General features: G+C 46.1%; 1 protein-coding gene across 1 annotated transcript; it reads left to right on the top strand.

The window, feature by feature from the left end:
- Positions 1-1,453: 1,453 nt before the first annotated feature.
- Positions 1,454-12,122, top strand: Cklf (chemokine like factor). Its single transcript, XM_052166885.1, has 4 exons — positions 1,454-1,645; positions 5,735-5,893; positions 10,087-10,182; positions 11,946-12,122. The coding sequence occupies exons 1-4, from the start codon at positions 1,571-1,573 to the stop codon at positions 12,066-12,068; spliced, it is 453 nt and encodes a 150-aa protein (XP_052022845.1). The 5' UTR covers positions 1,454-1,570; the 3' UTR covers positions 12,069-12,122.
- Positions 12,123-20,581: the final 8,459 nt, after the last annotated feature.

Below are 20,581 nucleotides of genomic sequence, written 5' to 3'. Positions count from 1 at the left end.
TTTTGTTTTGTTTTGTTTGTTGTTGTTGTTGTTCTTTTTTGAAAGCAAGCATCTTGGGGTAAGATTGTTGGTAACTGCTGATCAGATTCAGCAGGATGAACAGGTCTTAGCCGGGCAGTATCTAAAGAGGTGTAAATGGACTGCGGTGCTGTGCTAGTTAGTTAGTTCTTACCAATGCAACACAAACTAGAAACACCAGAGAAGAGGGAGCCTCCTTGGAGAAATGGGCTGTGTCAGATTGGCCTGTGGGCGTGTCCTTGGGGCACATTCTTGTTGCTAATTGATGAAGGAGGGCCTCCTCACTATGGGCAGTGCTGTCCCTGGGCAGGTGAGCTCAGGGTATTTATGAAAGATCGAGCCAGAGAACAGAAGCCAGTAAACACGGTTAGTTCATCTGCTTTGGCCTCTGGCTCAAGTCCCAGCCTTGAGTTGCTATTTCGTCTTCCCTTGGCTACAGGCCTGTAAGCCAAATAACCCTTTCCCTCCCCACCCCACCCCCGAGTTTCTTTGGGCCAGTGTTTGTTTTATCACAGAGAAGCAGGTGATTATCCAGTGATCCAAGAGAAATCCTAAAACTTAGCTCACGTAACGGAAGGGATGTTTACTCCCTGTGTCTACAATGAAATGCTCCAAGATGGAAGTCCCGGCTACTCTGGAGCACGTTATAAACCGTGAGACAACTAACAGCAGTGGGAAGCCAAAAGTACTCGAGACAGGTTTGCACATTCTGAGAGCAAGGACAGACTGACAGGGCCAGACCATGCGTTCAGGCTATATATTCAATAGCTATTGATGAGTGCCCCAGACCCTGGGGACCGTGCGAGCAGAGGAGCAGACAGATCCTTGCTTTATAGAATTTGTTTTTATTTTAACTGATGCATTACTTATTTGCAAGATACCATGGGATGTTTCATTATATGTACACATTGTGTAATATTCATATCAGGATAAGTCTGACACTTCGGAATAATTCCTGTGCTGAAAACGTTCAAATTGTTTTCTTGCAGCCTTTTAATTTTTAAATAAAACAATACATTCTCATTATCCATCGTCAATCAGACTAACCGAACATTGGAACTGCTCTTGCCTAAGTTTAACTTACTACCAGTGAATCAATGTTTTCCTGGGAGATATACTTATAATCTGAATGGGATCTCAAAAAATGCAGAGGAATGACTGGCAGTTCTAGACTAGGTAGCCAAGGGAAATCCTAAGGAGGTGACATTGAGATGCTCAAATGGCGAGGAGGCCGACTGGCGTTCTTGGGTTTTCCTTGCTTACTCCAACAATGCTCCTCTACAGGAAAGCTCCAGGGCAGAGCAGTGGTGGGCATCTGGCCTGGGTTAGGCTAGGCACCGCGACCTGACAGGTTCCAGGTCTCAGCTACTGTTGGAAACTAAAAAGACACAGGCAGGCGGAGCCAATGGGCAGCCCGAGCTAGTGCGCACGCGCGCTGGACTTGGGCTGAGAGTGGATCCGGCAGGACCAGCCAGCCCCGGCAGTTGAGGTGGTGGCGCGAGTCCTGGAGAAGGCTTGAAAGAGAGGCGTGACTGTTGGGTCTGTGGGCAAGATGGAATCTCCACAGATCGTCGACGATCGGGCCTTCTGCTGCACTCTGAAATGCTTTGTGAAGTTGCTGCGGTTGGTGAGGACCCGGGCGGGAACGCAGGGCAGTCGGTGGTCAGGAGTGCTCCTGGGTAGAGAAGTGGGTTCGGAAGCCTGGAGCAGCATTTGCTCGGCTACCTGATTTCCAGCCACGCCTTTCCAGACGCAAGGCATTGATTGCTCCGTGGCTCAGTCCGGAGAACTGTAGGGTAGGGTGGCTTCCCCTTCGGACGGAGTAGGGACACGTCCGTGGGTCTATCAGTCGTTTTAAGAACTTGGTGATAACAAGACCTGGCAGCTGTAACGTCACCACTCAGAAGCCTTAAAGATTTTTTTAAGGTTCTTTTATTTTTAAGTTGATGGTCTTTTACTCAGTGTAAGTCGGATATTGGATGTGACCGAACTTAGAGCAGATACAACCCAGAGCGAGAGCAAAGAGGAAACTGCCCGTATTAGGGCTCCAGTCATAACAGGGGCATTGCTCTCTGTTCTGGACAGCACTTTGGAGAAAGGAGATCATCTTTAAAGGGTAATGGTCTCAGCTTGTTGAAGAAGTACAGACTGCCAGGTCCGGAAGAAAACTGGACCGGACTCACTCAGTACCTGTAGCTCCTCCCAGAACTCCTCACCCCGCCCCCTACGTAAACCTGATCTGCCCGAGGGCTGGGATTCCCTTCCCTTCCCTCTCATTTCCTTATAAACTAGCCATTTCAGCAGGTTCTCCTGGTGCCCCACCTCTCTCTCTCTCTCTCTCTCTCTCTCTCTCTCTCTCTCTCTCTCTCTCTCTCTCTCTCTCTCCCTCCCTCCCTCCCTCCCTCCCTCCCTCTCCCCCTCCCCCTCCCCTCCCCCTCCCCCTCCGCCACCCCTCTCTCGCCCCCCATACACCTCCCCCCCCTCCGCTCCCTCCTATACTGGCTCAATTCAATCTGACCACTTCCACTTCCTTTTCTCCTCAACCATACCTAAAAGCCCTCGTCTTCACTTACGAAATACCATAGTAAAAGGAATGTAAGAAAACTCAAAAGTAAATCCTTTAAAATTTTGGACAGTTGACATGAGATGGTTAAAAGTTACAAAATTGTCCACATAACATGAAGAGTTTATTATATTGAAGGCGTGTCAAAATTAAATGACACCCAGAGAAGGCAGTATTTCCCAGGCGACAGAAGGCACAGGTAGATGGACACTAGAGAGGTTGTTGTAAAGGAGATTCAAACTTCAGATGAATGAATGAGTGAAATATGTATATGAAAGCTTCCCCATACCAGAAATCTGTGGTTCTGAGAAATAGCACCAAATTATGGTTCATATGAGACATTCAGAAAAGTACTCCGGAGCCAAGGGAGAGGTGCCTTTGGTTTATTTAATCAAGAAGGTGACTGGTGATCTGGGGTTTTACATTAGTTTCAGAACACTGAAAGAGATGGGGGGGGGTAATATAACTTGTGTTTTGTTGTTCTGTTTTGGTTTTGAGAGGGTCTCATAGCATGTCTCTGGCTGGCCTTGAAAAATCACAGAGTTCCATCGGTCTCTACCACCCTGCTTCTTCTTCTGCTTCTTCTTTCTTTCTTTCTTTCTTTCTTTCTTTCTTTCTTTCTTTCTTTCTTTCTTTCTTTCTTTCTTTCTTTCTTTTAAGATTTATTCATTTTATGTGATAGTGTTTTGCCTGCCTGTATTTATATGCACCACGCGAATGTTTGGTAACTTCAAAGGTCCAAAAAGGGCGTCCAGTCGCCTGGCAGTGGAGTTATGGGTGATTGTGAACCGACATGGGGTGCTGGAAAACAAATCCAGGTCCTCTACCAGAACAATATATGCTCTTAATCACTGACCAAATCTCCAGACCCCGATATTCTCTACTTGGTGTGAGAGACTGGATGTAGCTCAGTGCTGCAGCTACTGCCCTTACAGAGAATGCAGGGGGCGGGGTCTGTTCAAGTTCATGTTGAGTGGCTCCCAGCCAACTGTAACTCCAGCTCCAGGAAATGGGACCCCCTCTTCTGGCAGCCATGGGCACTGCATGCCTGAGACATAAAACTTTACACAATTTATTTATGACTATTTAATGTGTTCCAACTTCTGGGCTACTAGCTGGAAGAAAGAGCAACCAAGACAAAAGCAGATTCCTAACTCACAGAATTCTGTCGCCAAGACAGAAGTCCCTGCGCCATAAAACTTTTGTGTTCAGTCAACAAAAGTTCTTCAAGAGAAAACGAGCTTGGTGGGCGGGGTTGTCAGGGCTGTAGAACAAGACAAGTCGTAGTGTCCTGGGTGCTAAGTGAAGAAACTTGAGGCTGTGATCAGCTGCATGCAACACCAGGAGGACAGAAGTAAATGAGGCCTGGGAAGTGACCACTGGACAAATGGACAGGCGAATTTTTGCTAGAGTAGATGGTAGCTGACTCTGAGATCCAAGACACACCGTGAAAGGGGGACTGTACAATAGAGAGTACAGATTTGAAGGAATTTTAAATAGACAAAGTATGTGAACAAATTTACTTTTTAGACGGTCGAGTTGCCATAGGTGATAGGAAAGACACTTGGATTTCCATTGTGTGTGTCATTGGATCAATGGGACACAGATATATACCTATGAACTTATCACCATAATCAGGCTAATCAATACAGCCATGCATGGCAAACCTTAGTTTTGAGCTGATTGCTTATATACCAGCAGTCCCGTGAGATGATGTCACCTGGTGATATCAGCACCATCTTAGTGTCTGTATTTTTATGATAATTTGCACAACAAAATCACTCAATGTATTTCCCAGAGTGGATCTGTTTGTTAAGAGGCACATGATTGGCACCCAAACCCCTAAAATGTTCCTCATGGCCACGGTAATCCCTTTCTCCTGCCTACTCTAGCCCCAGGGGTCCACTCATCTGCTTTCTATAACTATATTTTATATAAAATTTAGTTCTGTTTTGTATAAATATAGCTTTTGCTGTAACTGCAGGTGAACTTTTATTTTCTAGAATTTTTGACGAATAACATATTGTCTACTCATCTTGTCATCTTCCATATTTATTTTGAGAGTCATCTATGCCATATGACTACGTCATTCTTTTTGCTAACATTCCATTGTGTGGATAGACCTGTTTCCCTGCCCTTCGTGCATGTGAGCACCTGCATGTGTATGTACATGAGTGTGAGCACCTGTGTGTATGTGTGTGTCCATGCATGCCTGTGTGTCCCTGAGCATGTGTGCGGGTGTGCATACATGTATGTATGTGGTATGTGTATGTATGCATGTGTGCATCCATGTGTTTCTGGGAATTAACAAAGGCCTTCACATGTGCTAAGTTAGCGACCTCTCATACCTCCCAGCTCTGATCACATGTTCTTTATCCACTCACTAACGGGTATCATTTAGGTTGTTTCCAGACTTCAGCTGGCCATGTGTTTAGTAAGAGGAATTACATAAAAATGCACATAGATTTCTTTTTCTTCTGACAGTGTTCCTACCCACTTCCTCCTCCTCTTCCACTCCCACCCTCCCCTTCATCTTTCCCCTCATGGCAACATTCAACTGAAGTTCAATAGGAGATTGCAGATTACTAAGAGTTAAGCAACTGTGAGGGAGTGGACGGTGAAGAATTCTAGGCAGCCAGGATGCAGATGTTTTTGAGAAGTAGCAAGAAGCAGAAAACAAGCAAACAAACAAGCAAGCAGAACTGAACAGGGCTTGTCTGGGGAAGAGGCGAAAGCAAAGGGCTTTGGGGTGGGGGGAGTTTCACAGAAGACAACCCAGATGTCTATAGGAAGACAGGAGAAGAGCTGGCTGAGGGGGCAGACTGAGAGGGAAGGGAGACAGGCGCTTGAGGGGACAGACCTGAGCAGCCCAGTGGAGTGCTTAGCTGCACTTGAACAGGTCATTTAGTCCTCTAAACCATGAGCAGGACTCAGGACCCACGTTGGCCATGCCTCTCCTGTCTACAGCGTATGACGGAGCTCTTACTGGTTTTAGACCTCATTTTGGGGCTGGGATATGTGTAACTCACGGTACAGCACTCACATACCCGAGACCCTGGATCCAGTCCCCAGTACTACACATGCACACACCCTTCCCATAGTAAGTAAGCCGACTGAATGATCCATGACTAAGTCTTTGTTTTCTCCTTCTAGGTGGTAACTGTGGCATCTATGACCTTTTTCATCATTGCACAAGCCCCTGAACCATATATCGTTATCACTGGGTTTGAAGTCACCATCATCTTCTGTTTCATAGTCTTGTATATGTGCGGACTTGACAAGATAATGAGGTTTTTCTTTTGGTCTTTGCTTGTAAGTGATGAACTTCAGCATTAAAACTTAACTACTTCTCCAGCCATAGGAAGGCACCTTAGTCAACAACTTGATTCTCCTAAATGTTTAAGGTGATCTCTGCTCAACTGCTAAGCTCCCCGTGTTTTTCTTGGGGAAGGCCCTCAGAGACTCAGGGCAGCCACACGACATAAATTCTCTTTACTGTATGTACCAGTAGGTGTGGCTGCCCTTTCTGTTTGGGAGTCCTCTTTAGTATGAATGTTCTAAAGAAATTTAGATTTAGAATCATGTTAATAAGTTAGAGCATGTTCTTAACTCCCCTCCCATTTTTTTCTGCTTTTCTCTTTTATTAAAAATAGATCCTTTTCTCATACAATAATATATCCTGATTATAGTTTCTCTTTCCTCTGCTGCTCTGAGTTCCTAACTCCCTCCCACTGGATTCACTGCATTTCTGTCTCTCATTAGAAAAGAATAGACTTCTAAGAGATAACAAGCAAACATAACAAAATAAATACAATAAGATGAAGCAAAAGCTATCATATTGAAAGTGAACATGGCAACGCCACAGGAGGAAAAGAGTCCCAAGAGCAGGCAGGAGAGTCAAGAGTCCCACTTATACCTTTAGGAATGCTTGCCCCATCAATGGCCCCAAGGGGCTACCACAGCTATCAAAATAGACAAATGGAAATTATTGGGCAAGGTCTAAGTGGCGCTTCAGCAAGGGATTGCAAAGTTCTAGAACAAACAAAAACAAAGCAAAACAAAACAAAATAAAAAAACAACTTAACTTTTACCTCTCTCTTCTCTCTCAAGTCGCATCCCAGTACCTCATCTCCCCAGCACCCCGCCCCCCACTCTCCATCCCTTCTTTGGCTAAACAGGAAACTGCCCCCTCTTCCTCCACGGCACTTGACGTGTCCTCTTGGATTCTGAAGTGCTTGTACCCAAGCTGCTAACTAAGGAGAGAAGACTTCAGAGCTGTTCTCAAGCCAGAAGCTTTTAAATGGTACCTTCTGGAACCATCTTGGGAAGCAAGTGCTGGGCATGTGAGGCTGGAGGTGTGTAATTCAGTTGGTAGAGTTCTTGCCAATGTGAACGCAGCCCTTGATTAGCATAGCATACACTAGCTGTGCCAGCACACACCTATCCTCAGCATCTCAGGAGGTGGAGGCAGGAAGATCAGAAGTTGAAGGTCATCCTCGGCTACACAGAGAGATGAAGGGGGGCCCTATCTCAAAATAATAATATAATACAAGTTAAAAATAAAGCCCAAACTAGAAATGGTTTACTTTAAAGAGACCACTTAGGCTCATTCTCATAATCCAGCCATAAAATGACAAAGGCATGGACTAAGGTTTTAGCTGTAAGAGGAGAGAAAGGAGTTCTTTAATGAGGTTCCTCCTGCTCATGACTGGATGCAACATCTGCTTTCTGCACAACTGTCATTGATGCTCTTCTAGGGAAGTATTCCTACTGCCACTTCCGAGTTAGGGAGATACCATCCCACTGAGCCACATCTCCAGCCCTCTTTTTTTTTTTTAAGATTGTATTTATTTTATTATATGTGAATGCACTGAAGCTTTCTTCAGACACTCCAGAAGAGGGCATCAGACCCCACTGCAGATGGTTGTGAGCCACCCTGTGGTTGCTGGGAATTGAACTCAGGACCTCTGGAAGAGCAGTCATGCTCTTAACCTCTGAGCCATCTCTCCAGCCCATCCAGCCCTCTTTTGACTTTTCTATTTTGAAACAAGGTCTTACTGGGTTGCCCAAATTGGCCATGAACTCACCCTGTAGCCCAGGCTAGCCCAGGCTGCCCTTCAGCTTTCCCTCTTCCTGCCTGAGCTTAGCCAACCCTAGAGGAGTATTCACCCAGCGGCTGAGGGGGGAGAACGGGCCAAGGAGCCCGGCCGGGGGCATCTTCAGGTGGAAATGTTGATAGCATCGCCAGCTGAGGTGGGAACTAGACCTGAGGTGCTGGTCCTGAGCTCAGAGAGAATGTAGGACGTCAAGAGGAGCAGCCAAGGAAGGCAGGGAAGGAACCAGGGAGGCCCCGTGTCACCGACCGGAACCATGCAGGAATAGTGAAGAATGCCACATAGACAAGAAGACAAGTACTACAACATGTAAATCTCCCCCTCCCCCAGCTGGGATCATGGAGGGGCGGAGCTCTCTCCAGGGTGGCTTCCCATGACTGGCAAGTTCTAGGAAGACTGTGAGAAAGACAACTTATAACCAAGAGGCCACCACTGCTCTAATTTCCTACTTCCTAAGGGAATTGGACAGATAGAGGTAGCAATACTGGGGCCTCTGTCCGGTAACTAGGAGGCTCTCACTAGCATTAGAGGGCTTTGAGGTTCAAAATGACTATGAACTCTCCATTTTCTTGGCATTAATTTTGCCAAGAAATTAATGCCAAGAAAATGCTACTACATGCTACTACACAGCATATTTGGAGTTTGGGGCTTTCTTTATAATTTTGTTTTCTGACAGGGTCTCTCTCACTAGCCCTGGCAGTCCTAGGTCTCACTGCCCTTGAACTCCCAGAGATCCTTGTGCCTCTGCCTCCTGAGTGCTGGGGTTAAAGGGCTATGTCACCCTGCCTGGCTGAATATTCTGCTTTCCCTGTAAAGACAGTGTTCAAGCTGGGTGTGCGGCTCACACCAACGACCTCAGCGTGCAGATGACAGAAGCTGGGGCCTTGCAGCTGGAGGTCCATCTGGGCTACAGGATGAGTACCAGACCAGCCTGGGCTACAGCCTGAAACCTTGGCTCAAAACCCAAAAATAAATAGACATGATATCCTAAACTTCCTGTAGGGGGCATAGGTGTTCAGACATAAGCATATCCCCCCTCCCCACCCCCCTGGCTCTATGCACTCCCTAGAACAGCACTTTTGTACCAAGCCAGTTCCAGCCTAACTCAGCGATCACAGCTGCTGGCTGGGGTGGAGCCTGCTGGCCTGAGCCAAGCATCCAGCCCAGGGGAGTTCACCCAGGACAACCAGGCTCATTTGCTGCAACTTTTTTCCTTCCTTGAAGCAAATCTCTTTTCTCATTAACTACTTTTCTTTTGGAAACTACTATTTTTTTTTTCATTAATTTCTTCCTGTCTGCTACTACTATTTTTTTTTTTTGGTTTTTTAGATTTGGTTTTATCAGGACAGGGTTTCTCTGTATAGCCCTGGCTGTCCTGGAACTCACTTGGTAGACCAGTCTGGTCTTGAGCTCAGAAATCCGCCTACCTCTGCCTCCCAGAGTGCTGGGATTATAGGCGTGCGCCACCACTGCCCGGCCTCCTGTCTACTTTTTATAAGCATGCATAGACCATTGCATGTTGAGGACAATTTAATTTCCCACAATATACATCAATCTAAAAATGTAAATTTCTCTTGTCAAAATGCTTCATTTTGGAGAAATGATTAGAAGACATGACAATTGGCAAGCAACTGCTTGAGGAAGGTGGGTGGGACTTATCTGGAAATGACCTGTTTAGATGTGTGCTGTTTTCAGTTGGGAGTGAGGGATTTGTTTTCTGTTTATTTGTTTGTGTGTGTTTGTTTGTTTGTTTTTAAATGTGGTCACACTGTGTGGCACTAGCTAGCCTGGGACCCCGTGTAGACCACGCTGACCTCAAAGTTCTGCGTGCTGGAGTTAAAGGCGTGACCCACCATGCCTGGCTTCCTGTTTATTAATGGCACCATAGAAACAAGGTTATTTGACAGCAAATTTTTTTCAAATTTCCTATTTAAAAAAATAAGCATTCCAGCTTCCTAAGGGACCCTCTGTATCCTAAAACTTCTGCATAATTATCTGTCTTTCCTACCCAGATGAGTTCTCCCTCTAGCTATATCTATGTTTATACACACACACACACACATACACACACACACACATACATATACATGTGCTCAAATAACTAAATGAATTCATGTGTTCTAAGATGCCCACAGGTAAATTGTAGAACAAATATATGGGATTTTTTTTCTGTTATATTTTAGTTTCCTAAAAAATACTGAATTCTGAAAAATTGAAAAACAGACTTCAAAACATTTTAGGGGGTTGTTCCATTTATTTGGGAGACAACTGCTGTTGATCTTGCCTTCCCACAGACCCCATGGTGCAAGAGTAGAACTCCTAACCCAGAGCTCTGCAGGGCTATATCACAGTCTTTGACGGCACACTGACTTCTCCATTGTGTGTTCTTAGGATGTTATCAACTCAATGGTAACTACATTGTGCATGCTCATTGTGTCTGTGCTGGCCCTTGTACCAGAAACCTCAACGATGACAGTCCTTGGAGGGGTAAGTACAAGTCTTTCAGGTTTCTTCCAGTTGGATCAAAATGCAAATTAATTTGGAACTCTGACATGATCCTGGACTGGCCTACAGTGCCTACTGGCTTTATAGTTTGTGTGAGCAAATGCATTCTCTGATGAGCTTCAGTAGAGAGGGTTTCATACTGGAATCTGGCAAACAAAGAGGTCCTGGCATGTTTCTTACAGGGCCATACTAGACAGAGAGAATCTGCTAAAATCAGCTACCACTTTTAGCTCTGAAAAACCCGATGTTAAACAAGAAAAGCAGCATGATCATTTCATAACTCTCCCCTTGAAAGGATCTGTACCACTGTTAGGTGAGACAGAATATTCCCATAACTTTTCAGATGCAATATAACAGATTTCCTCCCTGCAAGGGGTGTGGTAGGAAGCCTTGCAAACCAAGGGTTATTCTGAATGCTGCCCAAAGAGAAGCAAGTCATCCTAGACAGACTTACTCCTGGCAAGCAAGCCCAGAGGGCAGAGCGCAGTGAGTTCCCTGTTTCTCCACCTGGTTTTCTCCTGGGATCTGCGCATCTGCCCTTTCCTAGGCTCCAATCTAGAGAGCTGATTTAGAAACATCTTCCTTCCTACTTTCTTGTTCTACCTTAGCAAGGGCCACATAGAAGAGACCTTGGTCTGCCATGACTGTCAGAACCCTAGACGTTAACTCCTGTAGGCACTAAGCAACTTCTGGAGAGATTATTGTAGTTTTCTGGATAGGAGGTATGCTGAAATTCCAACCCCCAGTTGTTCTAAAGACAGTTCTGTCTGTCTACACTTTTAAAAGATGAGCCAGTCATTTGACTTTCTGTTCTCTCACTCATCACTTAAAGGATGTCTAAGCGGAGTTGCTCCGGCAGAGCGGCCGGTAGCCGTGTGGCCACTGAGCAGAGGGAAAGGGACTAATATGGCTTGAGACAAGCTCTGACTATGAAACAGACATTGAATTTCAGAGATTTTATTTTCTCCCCAAGAGAACGTAGCATATTTCATTAATAACTTTTATCATAGCAGTGATTTGTAAAGGGAACGCAGCCAGCTCTAGATAAGCCATTAGAGGAGTGCTGCCCAGCCCAGAAGACAGGGAAAGCCACCTGTGTCTGCGGGGGAACTGCAGTTGGCTCACTTTCCCTTCTGCTCACTTTGATTTTCCTCGGGCCTGGCCAGCCTCCTCTGCCTTACACGGGTGCCGCCCAGCCTTTGAACGTTCACTCTGCAGATTTGTGTCACTCCACTTCTACAAAAGTTGTATCACGACTATGGTCCCCAGGACTTAATCTCGAGCGACTGCCAGCGCCAGCTCTTTCCCCAGACAAGTCTGGTGACAGAAAAAGCAAAGAGCTGACCACTGGAGAGAGAAATGTCTACGTGATTAGCTAAATACCGTCAGTAGGGCTTTGAAGAACTCACGCATGCGTGTACGTACGCAGGCACATACGCAAGCATGTACGTACGCGCGTATGCACGCATGCACACAGGCAAGCACTCATGCATGCCAGTGCAAATCAAGAAGAGGCAACTTGCACTCCACCTCAGGGGTAGTGAGTTCTGCTCACTGCAGTTATCTCGTCCTTTGCTGTGGGTGGTATGAGGGACACTTCGCAGTGCTCTCTAATGTCCCTTCCCACTCTAGTGTTGGATGGTAGTCCAGAGAGCAAGCTCCCTACACTGGCAGGAAAGGGATCTAAAGGGCAGATCGCTGAGCATTTGCGTGGCAGAAACTGACAACGGTGTCTCTGTTCGCAGGTGTTTGGTCTCCTGACAGTAACATGCACTATTGCTGATTGTGCCCTCATGTGCCAGAGACTTCGGTTCAGTCCACATCGGCCTTATCAGAAAAGGTCCGATGATAACATTGACGAAGGATGATAATTTTGTGCTCATTTTAGTAGTTATTAAAATAATTCTTTATACTTCCATGTACCTTCTGCGGATCTCATTTCACTGTGAGTGCCGGCTAGTTTCATGTCAACTTGACCCAAACTAGAGATCTTTGGGGAAAGGGGTCCCAATGGAAGGGCATCCTGAGGCACAGGAACTCAGGAACCACATAGCTCTGCAAAGTCCCCTCCTCAACAGAGGTGTCCCAGATGGGGAGAGGGGTTCCCAGCTGAGCTTAAGACCTTCAGCTGTTCTCCCTTCTTCTCTTCATTGCTTCTTTCCTTCTTGGCTTCTTCCAAGGAGAGAGAGTCACACCAAGAGGAAAATCTCATGAAAGAGATTTATGGTGTGTAGGTGTGAACCCGAGGAGAGCTGCAGGAATGGGCAGCACAGATTGGGACAAAGCGGGCAGTACTTGTATAAGATTTCTGAGGGGACGGAGCTTCCCTGGGCAGACTCAAGTCCTGAGCTGGGGAACTCAAGGATTGGTAGGTTTTCCTGTTCAGCGACTGGTGACTTTTTTCACCCCTTTTCCCCTGCATCCAGCCCATGGAGTAAGTGGGAAGTCTTTCCTGGCCAAACTTGACTTTTGCTGAGAAGACATCTTTATGGGACTGCTGGGGGCCTGGGGAGAGGGGGTGATCAAGAAAGGGGTGCTGCCTCGGTCAACAGCTCTTGAGGGGCAACTTCTACTGAGGCAGAAAAGGAGGTGGGCCCCATGGACAGTCCTGGGATGGCTGCAGGCTGAGTAGATGTGGTGGTGCCTCCAGTTGAACCTGGACACATCTTGGACATCTCTTGTGGGATGTTTTACTGCAGTGGTCATAGACTGGGATGTGGGATGGCCTCTGCTTTCATGGATTTTGCAGCATGCTGCATAGACACTACACGTTCCCCAAATACCTCCAGAAGCTCTTTTCTCTGGGTTGGCTGGCAGCAGCTCCTGGGGATGTGGTTGCTGGATCTTGAGTTTTCAGGCTAGGCAAGGCGCCGTTTTCCCACAGCATGGACAGCAGACTGCTAGGCTAGGCAGCAGCCATCAAAAACAGGTGCACGCAGGATAGACTGCCAGCAGCCATTGAAGCCAGTTCCCCCAGCAGACCATCGCCCTGCGGCCACCCAGCCAACTGGAGAAGCAGGCCCAGCCTGACATAATCAGGCTTGGAACCCACTGTGAATCCTGCATCTACCAGGCATGGGTCCAGGAATGAGTCCAGGCGTGAGTCCAGCCGCACAACATCACAATCAAGGCTGGAATGGTCCCTCACACTCAGTCACAGGTGTCTGTTGCCTTTGCTGCACCTCGACAGGGACCTTCAGTACCCAGAACACCAACCAGCCAGGAACCTTCAGTACCCAGAACACCAATCAGGCTGGGACCCTCAGTACCCGGAACACCATCCCGCCAGAGACCTTCAGTACCCAGAACACCAATCAGGCTGGGACCTTCAGTGCCCGGAACACCAATCAGGCTGGGACCTTCAGTGCCCGGAACACCATCCTTCCAGGGAGCTTAGTCAGCGCCACACCATCTAGTAAGTCCATGCAGTCAGTGCACAGAGATCACATTGTGCACAAATTGCCACAGAAACACACCCAACATGAGAAAGCGCTGCCAACTCAACTCCCAAGATACTCGAACCATCAAAGACAACCTGAGGGCACAGACAAGATGGTTGATTCAGAGACTGCTTCAAGCATGCTTGCTTCTCAGCCAATGAGATGTTGAACGTCTTGAGGATGGTGAGAAGGAGCTGCCAACTGATTGGCTGGTGGAGGGAGGGCGGGTGGCCCCGGGATAGAAAAGAGTATCACTATGTAACCCTGGCTAGCCTGGATCTCATTCTATAGACCAGGCTAGCCTTAGAACTCAGAGACATCTGCCTGCATCTGCCTCCAGAGTGCTGGAACTGACCCACCACACCCAATATCACACACCCCATTTCTCAGTACTAAAGATCCCCCGTCCTCCTCCTCCTTTTAGGGTTCCCCCTCACAAATGAAAGTAGGGAAACACTGAGTAAACAACAGAGTTGTACACTAGCAAGCACAACCTAGAAGAGCTGCCATCCGGAAGAGCTAGTCAAGCACTGCACAAGAGGCAAGAATCCGGGACAAAGGGAAGAGAGGGCAGGCATTTAAAGTCAGAATTGGGGGGGAGGGGGGCGCTCCTAACCATCCCTGACAGAGAAAGGACCTGCGGATGGGGGCACAAAGGCACTTCCTCCTTCTGGGAAGGAAAGTTTCATGATCCAAACCAAACCCAAAATAGAGAGATTCAAAAGAAACAATGTGTAAAACAGGAAAAGCAAGGGTCCCTGAGATGGCTGAGTGTGGAAACCCTGCTAGGACCACACCCAAAGATCAGACTGCAGCCCCTAGGACTCCTGCGGGAGAGAAGCATCTCCTTTGAATATCATCTGACCTCCACTGACCTCCACTCCACAGGCACCCTCTCCCGAACCCCTCTCCTCAAACAAACAAATGGGTTTGAGTTTGTATTTTCATTCTCAAAAGATCCTTTCCCTAAAGCATTTCTTAAACAGTGAATCAGACCCAGGGTTGATTTCAGGGGCTGGGCTTTCAAAGCATAAGACATCATTCTGATGACGCTCAAACTTTTTCTTTTTTTATAGAAGCAAGTGTGTGGGGGATGGTTGGCTTTTCTGAGGACTGAATCCACTTGCATTTGTCAGAAAAAACTCTACCACTCAGCTAGGCCGACCACTCAGCTAGGCCGACCACTCAGCTAGGCCGACCACTCAGCTAGGGCACCGTCCCTTTTGAGTGATTATTTTGTAGTCAGCCGAACACTGACATCACAACTTGATCAGGGGGCTGAAGAGATGGCTCAGCAGTTAAGAGCACTGACTGCTCTTCCAGAGGTCCTGAGTTCAATTCCCAGCAACCACATGATGGCTCGCAACCCTCTCTAATGGGGATCTGATGCCCTCTTCTGGTGTATCTGAAAACAGCAGTAGTGTACTCACATACATAAAATAAATATTTAAAAAAAAAAAAGAATCTGTGGCCCTCTTCTGGTCTCTGTGGGTTCATGCATGCACATGGTACATACACACACAGATAAGGAGGCATGCACACATATACACAAATGAAAATAAATTTAAAGAAAAAAGTTGGTCAGGTTTAGAAAAATGCAAACCAAATAGAAATCTCACAGAACCAAAGCAAAGATTAATACACGGGGCCAGTATGATTAGCAAGTGTGAGATCACGGGATGGATCCCAGATGGGAAAAAAAGGTTACTATATTAAAAAAAATTCATCTTTATTTTTAAGACATATATCACAAAGAGGAAAACAAGGGTGATTTCCTACGAGAGCGAATTCCTAAATTAATCCACCATATTATGAGTAAAATGTTATGAGATTAAATCAGTGTTTGAGAACATGTGAAAAGACATCATTTCCTTCAAACGTGAATATTTGTTTCTGATTCCCAGAAAGGAGGGAAAGGAGGAGGAGGTGGAGGAGGAGGTAGAGGAGGAGCAGGAGGAGGAGGAGGAAAAGAGCTGAAAAATGAACATAGACATTTCATTGCCATTCTAAAACTAAACAGCTTTACCAGAATCAGCAAGGTCTTTAGTTAAGGTACCACAAATATTCTTATTCACGTGATGAAGAGAGGCAATGCCTACCACGTTAGTGAGAGCTTTTCCAGAATGACAGTCACTCCAGAATTCCTCCTCATAATGGAGGAAAGGCAATGAGACTCTCTGAAGGGAGGCAGGATCTATTTCTTTCCATGGGCACAATCACAAATCTTAAATCCCCTGGGAAATCATATACAACAAAGTAACTTAGCTGGGTGGCAATCAAATTCATAAACTAAAATGTTTTCCTATAATCAACTAAAATGTAAGAAGCCAAGCCAATGACGAACACTTTCATCGAATCCCACCATTTGGAAGACAAAGCAGACAGATCTCTGTGAGTTCAAAGCCACCCTGGTCTTACATGATGAGTTCCAGGACAACCCAGGACATAGTGAAACCCTCTCTCAAAAGCAAAATAAAACAAGAAATATAAAAAGTAAGGAAATGTTTCTCTTCACTACAGTCATCAAAATGACCAATGTTTAACAAAGAAGTAAAAATAAAAACCACTAAGAAGAAAACTTCATTTAAGGCTGCAGACCTCCTACTCACTGGAACCCCACGCCGGTGCTTGAGTTTGTATTGTATGTAACCTAGACTGATTTTCTGCTTGGGAGGCTTGGCTTCTTCACTTCCCTCAAGAATAAAGGATAATGCAAAGATCTATTGAACAAGGTTTTGGTTTCTCTTGCAACGCTGTAGCTTGACCTGTCTGTCTTGATGTGCACCCTTGTAGGGGTCAGCTGCAAAGCTGGCAAGCCTCCCTGTTGAGGGTAGGCAGGTGCCTGCAGACAAATGATACCTAGGCCTGCTGTGTAGGAGCATTAATGTCCTGTGCTGCAGCAGTGGGTTCAGCAAATCGCTTTTCCAGTGGATTTGATTGGCTAGTACCTAGGAAGCGGGCTTTTGCAGAGATACCCAAAGTTGAATGGGTTTTTTAAACCATTGTTGTAGACAATGGGAAGGTAGTTTTCCCTCTTCGTGTCTATTTCCCTTTCAGATAGTTGCACCCAAAAGACAGCTGCTTTGTCCAAGCTCCTACTTTGCTCCTCTGTTAAAATAAAAACAGGGGTCGACTTATGTCCCACTCCTGAATACATGTAAAATTTATACATAAATATCTTCTATGAAAATGATTTGTAATCTGTAGACATTACTTGGGAGATGTCTTGAGACATAAAAACCCATCTTTTGGGTTGACAGTATTTTGTTTTTCTCCAAATAAATCCAGTTTTAAAGTTGAAAAGAAGAAGAAGGAGGAGGAGGAGGAGGAGGAGGAGGAGGAGGAGGAGGAGGAGGAGGAGAAGGAGAAGGAGAAGGAGAAGGAGAAGGAGAAGAGAAGGAGAAGGAGAAGGAGAAGGAGAAGGAGAAGGAGAAGGAGGAGAAGGAGAAGGAGAAGGAGAAGGAGAAGGAGAAGGAGAAGGAGAAGGAGAAGGAGAAGGAGAAGGAGAAGGAGAAGGAGAAGGAGAAGGAGAAGGAGAAGGAGAAGGAGAAGGAGAAGGAGAAGGAGAAGGAGAAGGAGAAGGAGAAGAAGAAGAAGAAGAAGAAGAAGAAGAAGAAGAAGAAGAAGAAGAAGAAGAAGAAGAAAGAAAACTTCCCAGGGACAAAACACACTAAAATAACAATTTAGTGTTATTGATTAAAAGTTAGATGAAATCCTAATGATATGCCCCCAGGTTTGATGTAGGAACAAAACCGAGATACACATGGGTGTCATAAACAGTCTGAAATGAAAAATGAAGCCCTGGATCAAACAGTAGCACTAGTGAGCCAGCCTCCCATTTGCAAAGCATTCTGGGGGCTGGAGAAATGGCGCAGCACTTAAACTGGGGTCAGGTTTCAGTATAGTTGGCTCACAATCCCCTTTAAGTCTACCTGCCAGGCTCTCCCAATCTCTCTCTCTCTCTCTCTCTCTCTCTCTCTCTCTCACACACACACACACACAGAGAGAGAGAGAGAGAGAGAGAGAGAGAGAGAGAGAGAGAAGGGGGAGGGAGGGAGAGGGAAAGAGAAATCCTTTAAAATGTAAAATGCAGTGAGAGAATAGTGTGGAAAGAGACACAAATAAATCTGGGAACTTAGTAGATGACAAAGGTTGCATTCTTTTTCCATTAGGTAAAATCCAAGCCTCTCCCAGGGACTGACTGAGATAACGAGTTGTTTGGACAAAAAGAAAACTGGGGTTCTGCCTCACTATTCCTGTCGAAATCAACATCTCTTTACTTCTATATTTACCAGTAGATACTTGGATCTCCTTCTAGAAATACAGACCAATAGTTGTAATCTCCCAGGAGGAGACAGATTTGCTAGGAGTGGTGGCACTCACCTCTAATCCCAGCACTTAGGAGGCAAAGGCAGGCAGATCTCTATGAGAAGTTGGTTCTCTCTGAAAAACCACAAGATACTCCAGGTCTCTTGGAAGTGGAGTTATAGTCAATTGTGGGCCACCATATGGGTGCCGAGAACCCACCCAAGGACCTCTGCAAGGAGCACCAAGTGCTGTTCACCACTGAGCCCTCTCCAGCCCCACACCTCTCTTTTTCTATTTTTTCATTTTATGATGAGCCTGCTGGGTTGTGGTGTCCAACTTTGATATGATAGCTTTTGCTTCATCTTATATTCTATTCTGTCCATTCTTTTCTAATGAGAGACAGAAAGGGTGTGGTTACAGGGGGAGGAGCTGGGAGCTGTTGAGGAAGGGTAAACTGATAGGCTGGATGTATTATACAAAGATAGGATCTATTTTCAATAAAAGAAAAAAAGCAGAAAAAATGAGACAAGGTTAAGAACATGCTCTAATTTATTAACATGATTGTAAATCTAAGTTTCTTCAGAGCATTTACTGCTAGCTTACAGGCAATTCTGCTAGGCTCTTCTTGGGACCTCACAACAGCTTGAGCCATCATCTGCCTCTCCACCAGGTACACCAGATGAGCCAGGTGTGCCAGAAGTACCAGGTGCGGGCAAGCCAGGTGCAAGCCAGGTGCAAGCCAGGTGCAAGCCAGGAACAAGCCAGGTGCAAGCCAGGTGCAAGCCAGGTGCAAGCCAGGTGCAAGCCAGGAACAAGTCAGGTGCAAGCCAGGTGCAAGCCAGGTGCAAGCCAGGAACAAGCCAGGAGCAAGCCAGGTGCAAGCCAGGTGCAAGCCAGGTGCAAGCCAGGTGCAAGCCAGGAGCAAGCCAGGTGCAAGCCAGGTGCAAGCCAGGTGCAAGCCAGGTGCAAGCCAGGTGCAGCAGCAGCATATGAAGACTGCTTGCTACCCTAGCTCTTCCTCCTCTTTCTCTGTTCCCATCCTGTTCTTTCTCTGGCCAGCCTTTCTTCCTCTCTAGTCCTTTCTGTCCTTCTCTGCCCTGGTGGCGCTGCTTACTTCGGTAAACCTGTACCCCTTCTACAGATCCTCAGTTCCCTCCCTTCCCCCAAATAAATCTCCCTTATACCAGGTCTGTCACATGGTGTGATTTCTTAGGGAGACACCAAGGTATGGACCTACCGGGTACCCACAAAGGCTCTGGTCACATATTTCATAACTTTGGTGCCCAAAAAATTGATAGGCTCTCCTTGTACTTGTACTCCCCGCTGAGAGTTTAATTCACACATGGTAGGATCCTGGGCCCCTATCTCCAGTCTGCCTGCAACAGGATCTCTTTCCTGCCACCTGACCACTGGAGTTCTCCACACACCAGACAATGAGAGAGTTTTCCCTTCTGGTCAGCAAAAGGACTTCCCTGGAGGAGGCCTCTCTTCTACCAGAAGCTCTCTCTCCCCCCTCCCTCCCTCCCTCCCTCCTTCTTGGCCCCAAGTGTACCGAATCTGCTCAAGCATCTGTTCTCTGTTCATCCTCATGATGTACTGGGGACAGCATACCATGACAAGAACTGCCTGCAACAGGCCAGGATGGAGACATCTCAGAAGCCTGTAGCAGCTCCTTGTAGAAAAAGATGGTGTCTGGGACCCTGAGAAGCAACAGACACATCCCTCTAGGGGACCTGCCATCTGAAATAAGGGACTGCCTACAGTAGGCTGGGATGGAGACATCTCAGTAGCCCGAGGCAGCTCCTTGTAACAACAGTTGTTCCCATTTCTCCTAACCTTAGCCCTGGACAATGGCTGTATAGATTTCATTTGTGCGTGACTGCTCTTCAGTTGGCCTCGGTGTGCATAATTAGTCTATTATATCTGACTATCCGACTTTCTGCACCTTCTGCTCTGGTGAATTCTGTGAAGCTAGATGTTCCCTGATGTAATGATTCTTAAACAAAACTCGAGGCATGGGGCACAGCACGGCACAGTCCTAACGGCCCAGGTGTGTGCTGTCGGCTCTCATCTTGGAAACAATGCAATAACTGCACAATGGTAGTTCCAGATTCATGTTTGACTTGCAAAGAAAATTTGAAGAAATCATGTTTAGAAATATTAGAAAACGAAACAGCACATGCTGCTAGAGTCATACAGGTTCCATTACCAGAAAGTAAAGGAATTTAGTAGAGTCATGAAAAAGCATTAGTACAAGAGACACAATCATGGGATAAGGAAAAATGGAATAAGGGAACACAAACACTAGATACTTTAATTCAGAAAGAAAAACTATTGAAGTTATAAAACGAGTTTTGTACAACATTTGAGAGCAGTTATTTCCTTTGGATATGTATGGATAAGAAAGTATAGAATACATAAAGTTATACATTAGTAAAACTAAGTCAAAACACTGGGACTCTTTTTTTTATAATTAATCCAATCCTTTAATATGTTTAGAAATATATTTTTAAGAATTATTTATTTTATGTATATGAGTACACAATAGCTATCTTCAGACACACCAGAAGAGGGCATAGGGTTACAGATGGTTGTGAGTCACCATGTGGGTGCTGGGATTTGAACTCAGGACC

Source organism: Apodemus sylvaticus, chromosome 21 (assembly GCF_947179515.1).
Source record: "Apodemus sylvaticus chromosome 21, mApoSyl1.1, whole genome shotgun sequence".
Classification (NCBI taxonomy): Eukaryota; Metazoa; Chordata; class Mammalia; order Rodentia; family Muridae; genus Apodemus; species Apodemus sylvaticus.
The sequence above is the reverse complement of the archived record's forward strand: the minus strand, read 5'-3'. Positions and strand labels throughout refer to the sequence as shown.

Coding starts and splice junctions, on each gene's coding strand:
- Cklf (XM_052166885.1), top strand. CDS start 1,571: ATGGAATCTCCACAGATCGTCGACGATCGGGCCTTCTGCTGCACTCTG. Junction 1,646..5,734: donor TTGTGAAGTTGCTGCGGTTG/GTGAGGACCCGG, acceptor TTCTCCTTCTAG/GTGGTAACTGTGGCATCTAT. Junction 10,183..11,945: donor CGATGACAGTCCTTGGAGGG/GTAAGTACAAGT, acceptor CTCTGTTCGCAG/GTGTTTGGTCTCCTGACAGT.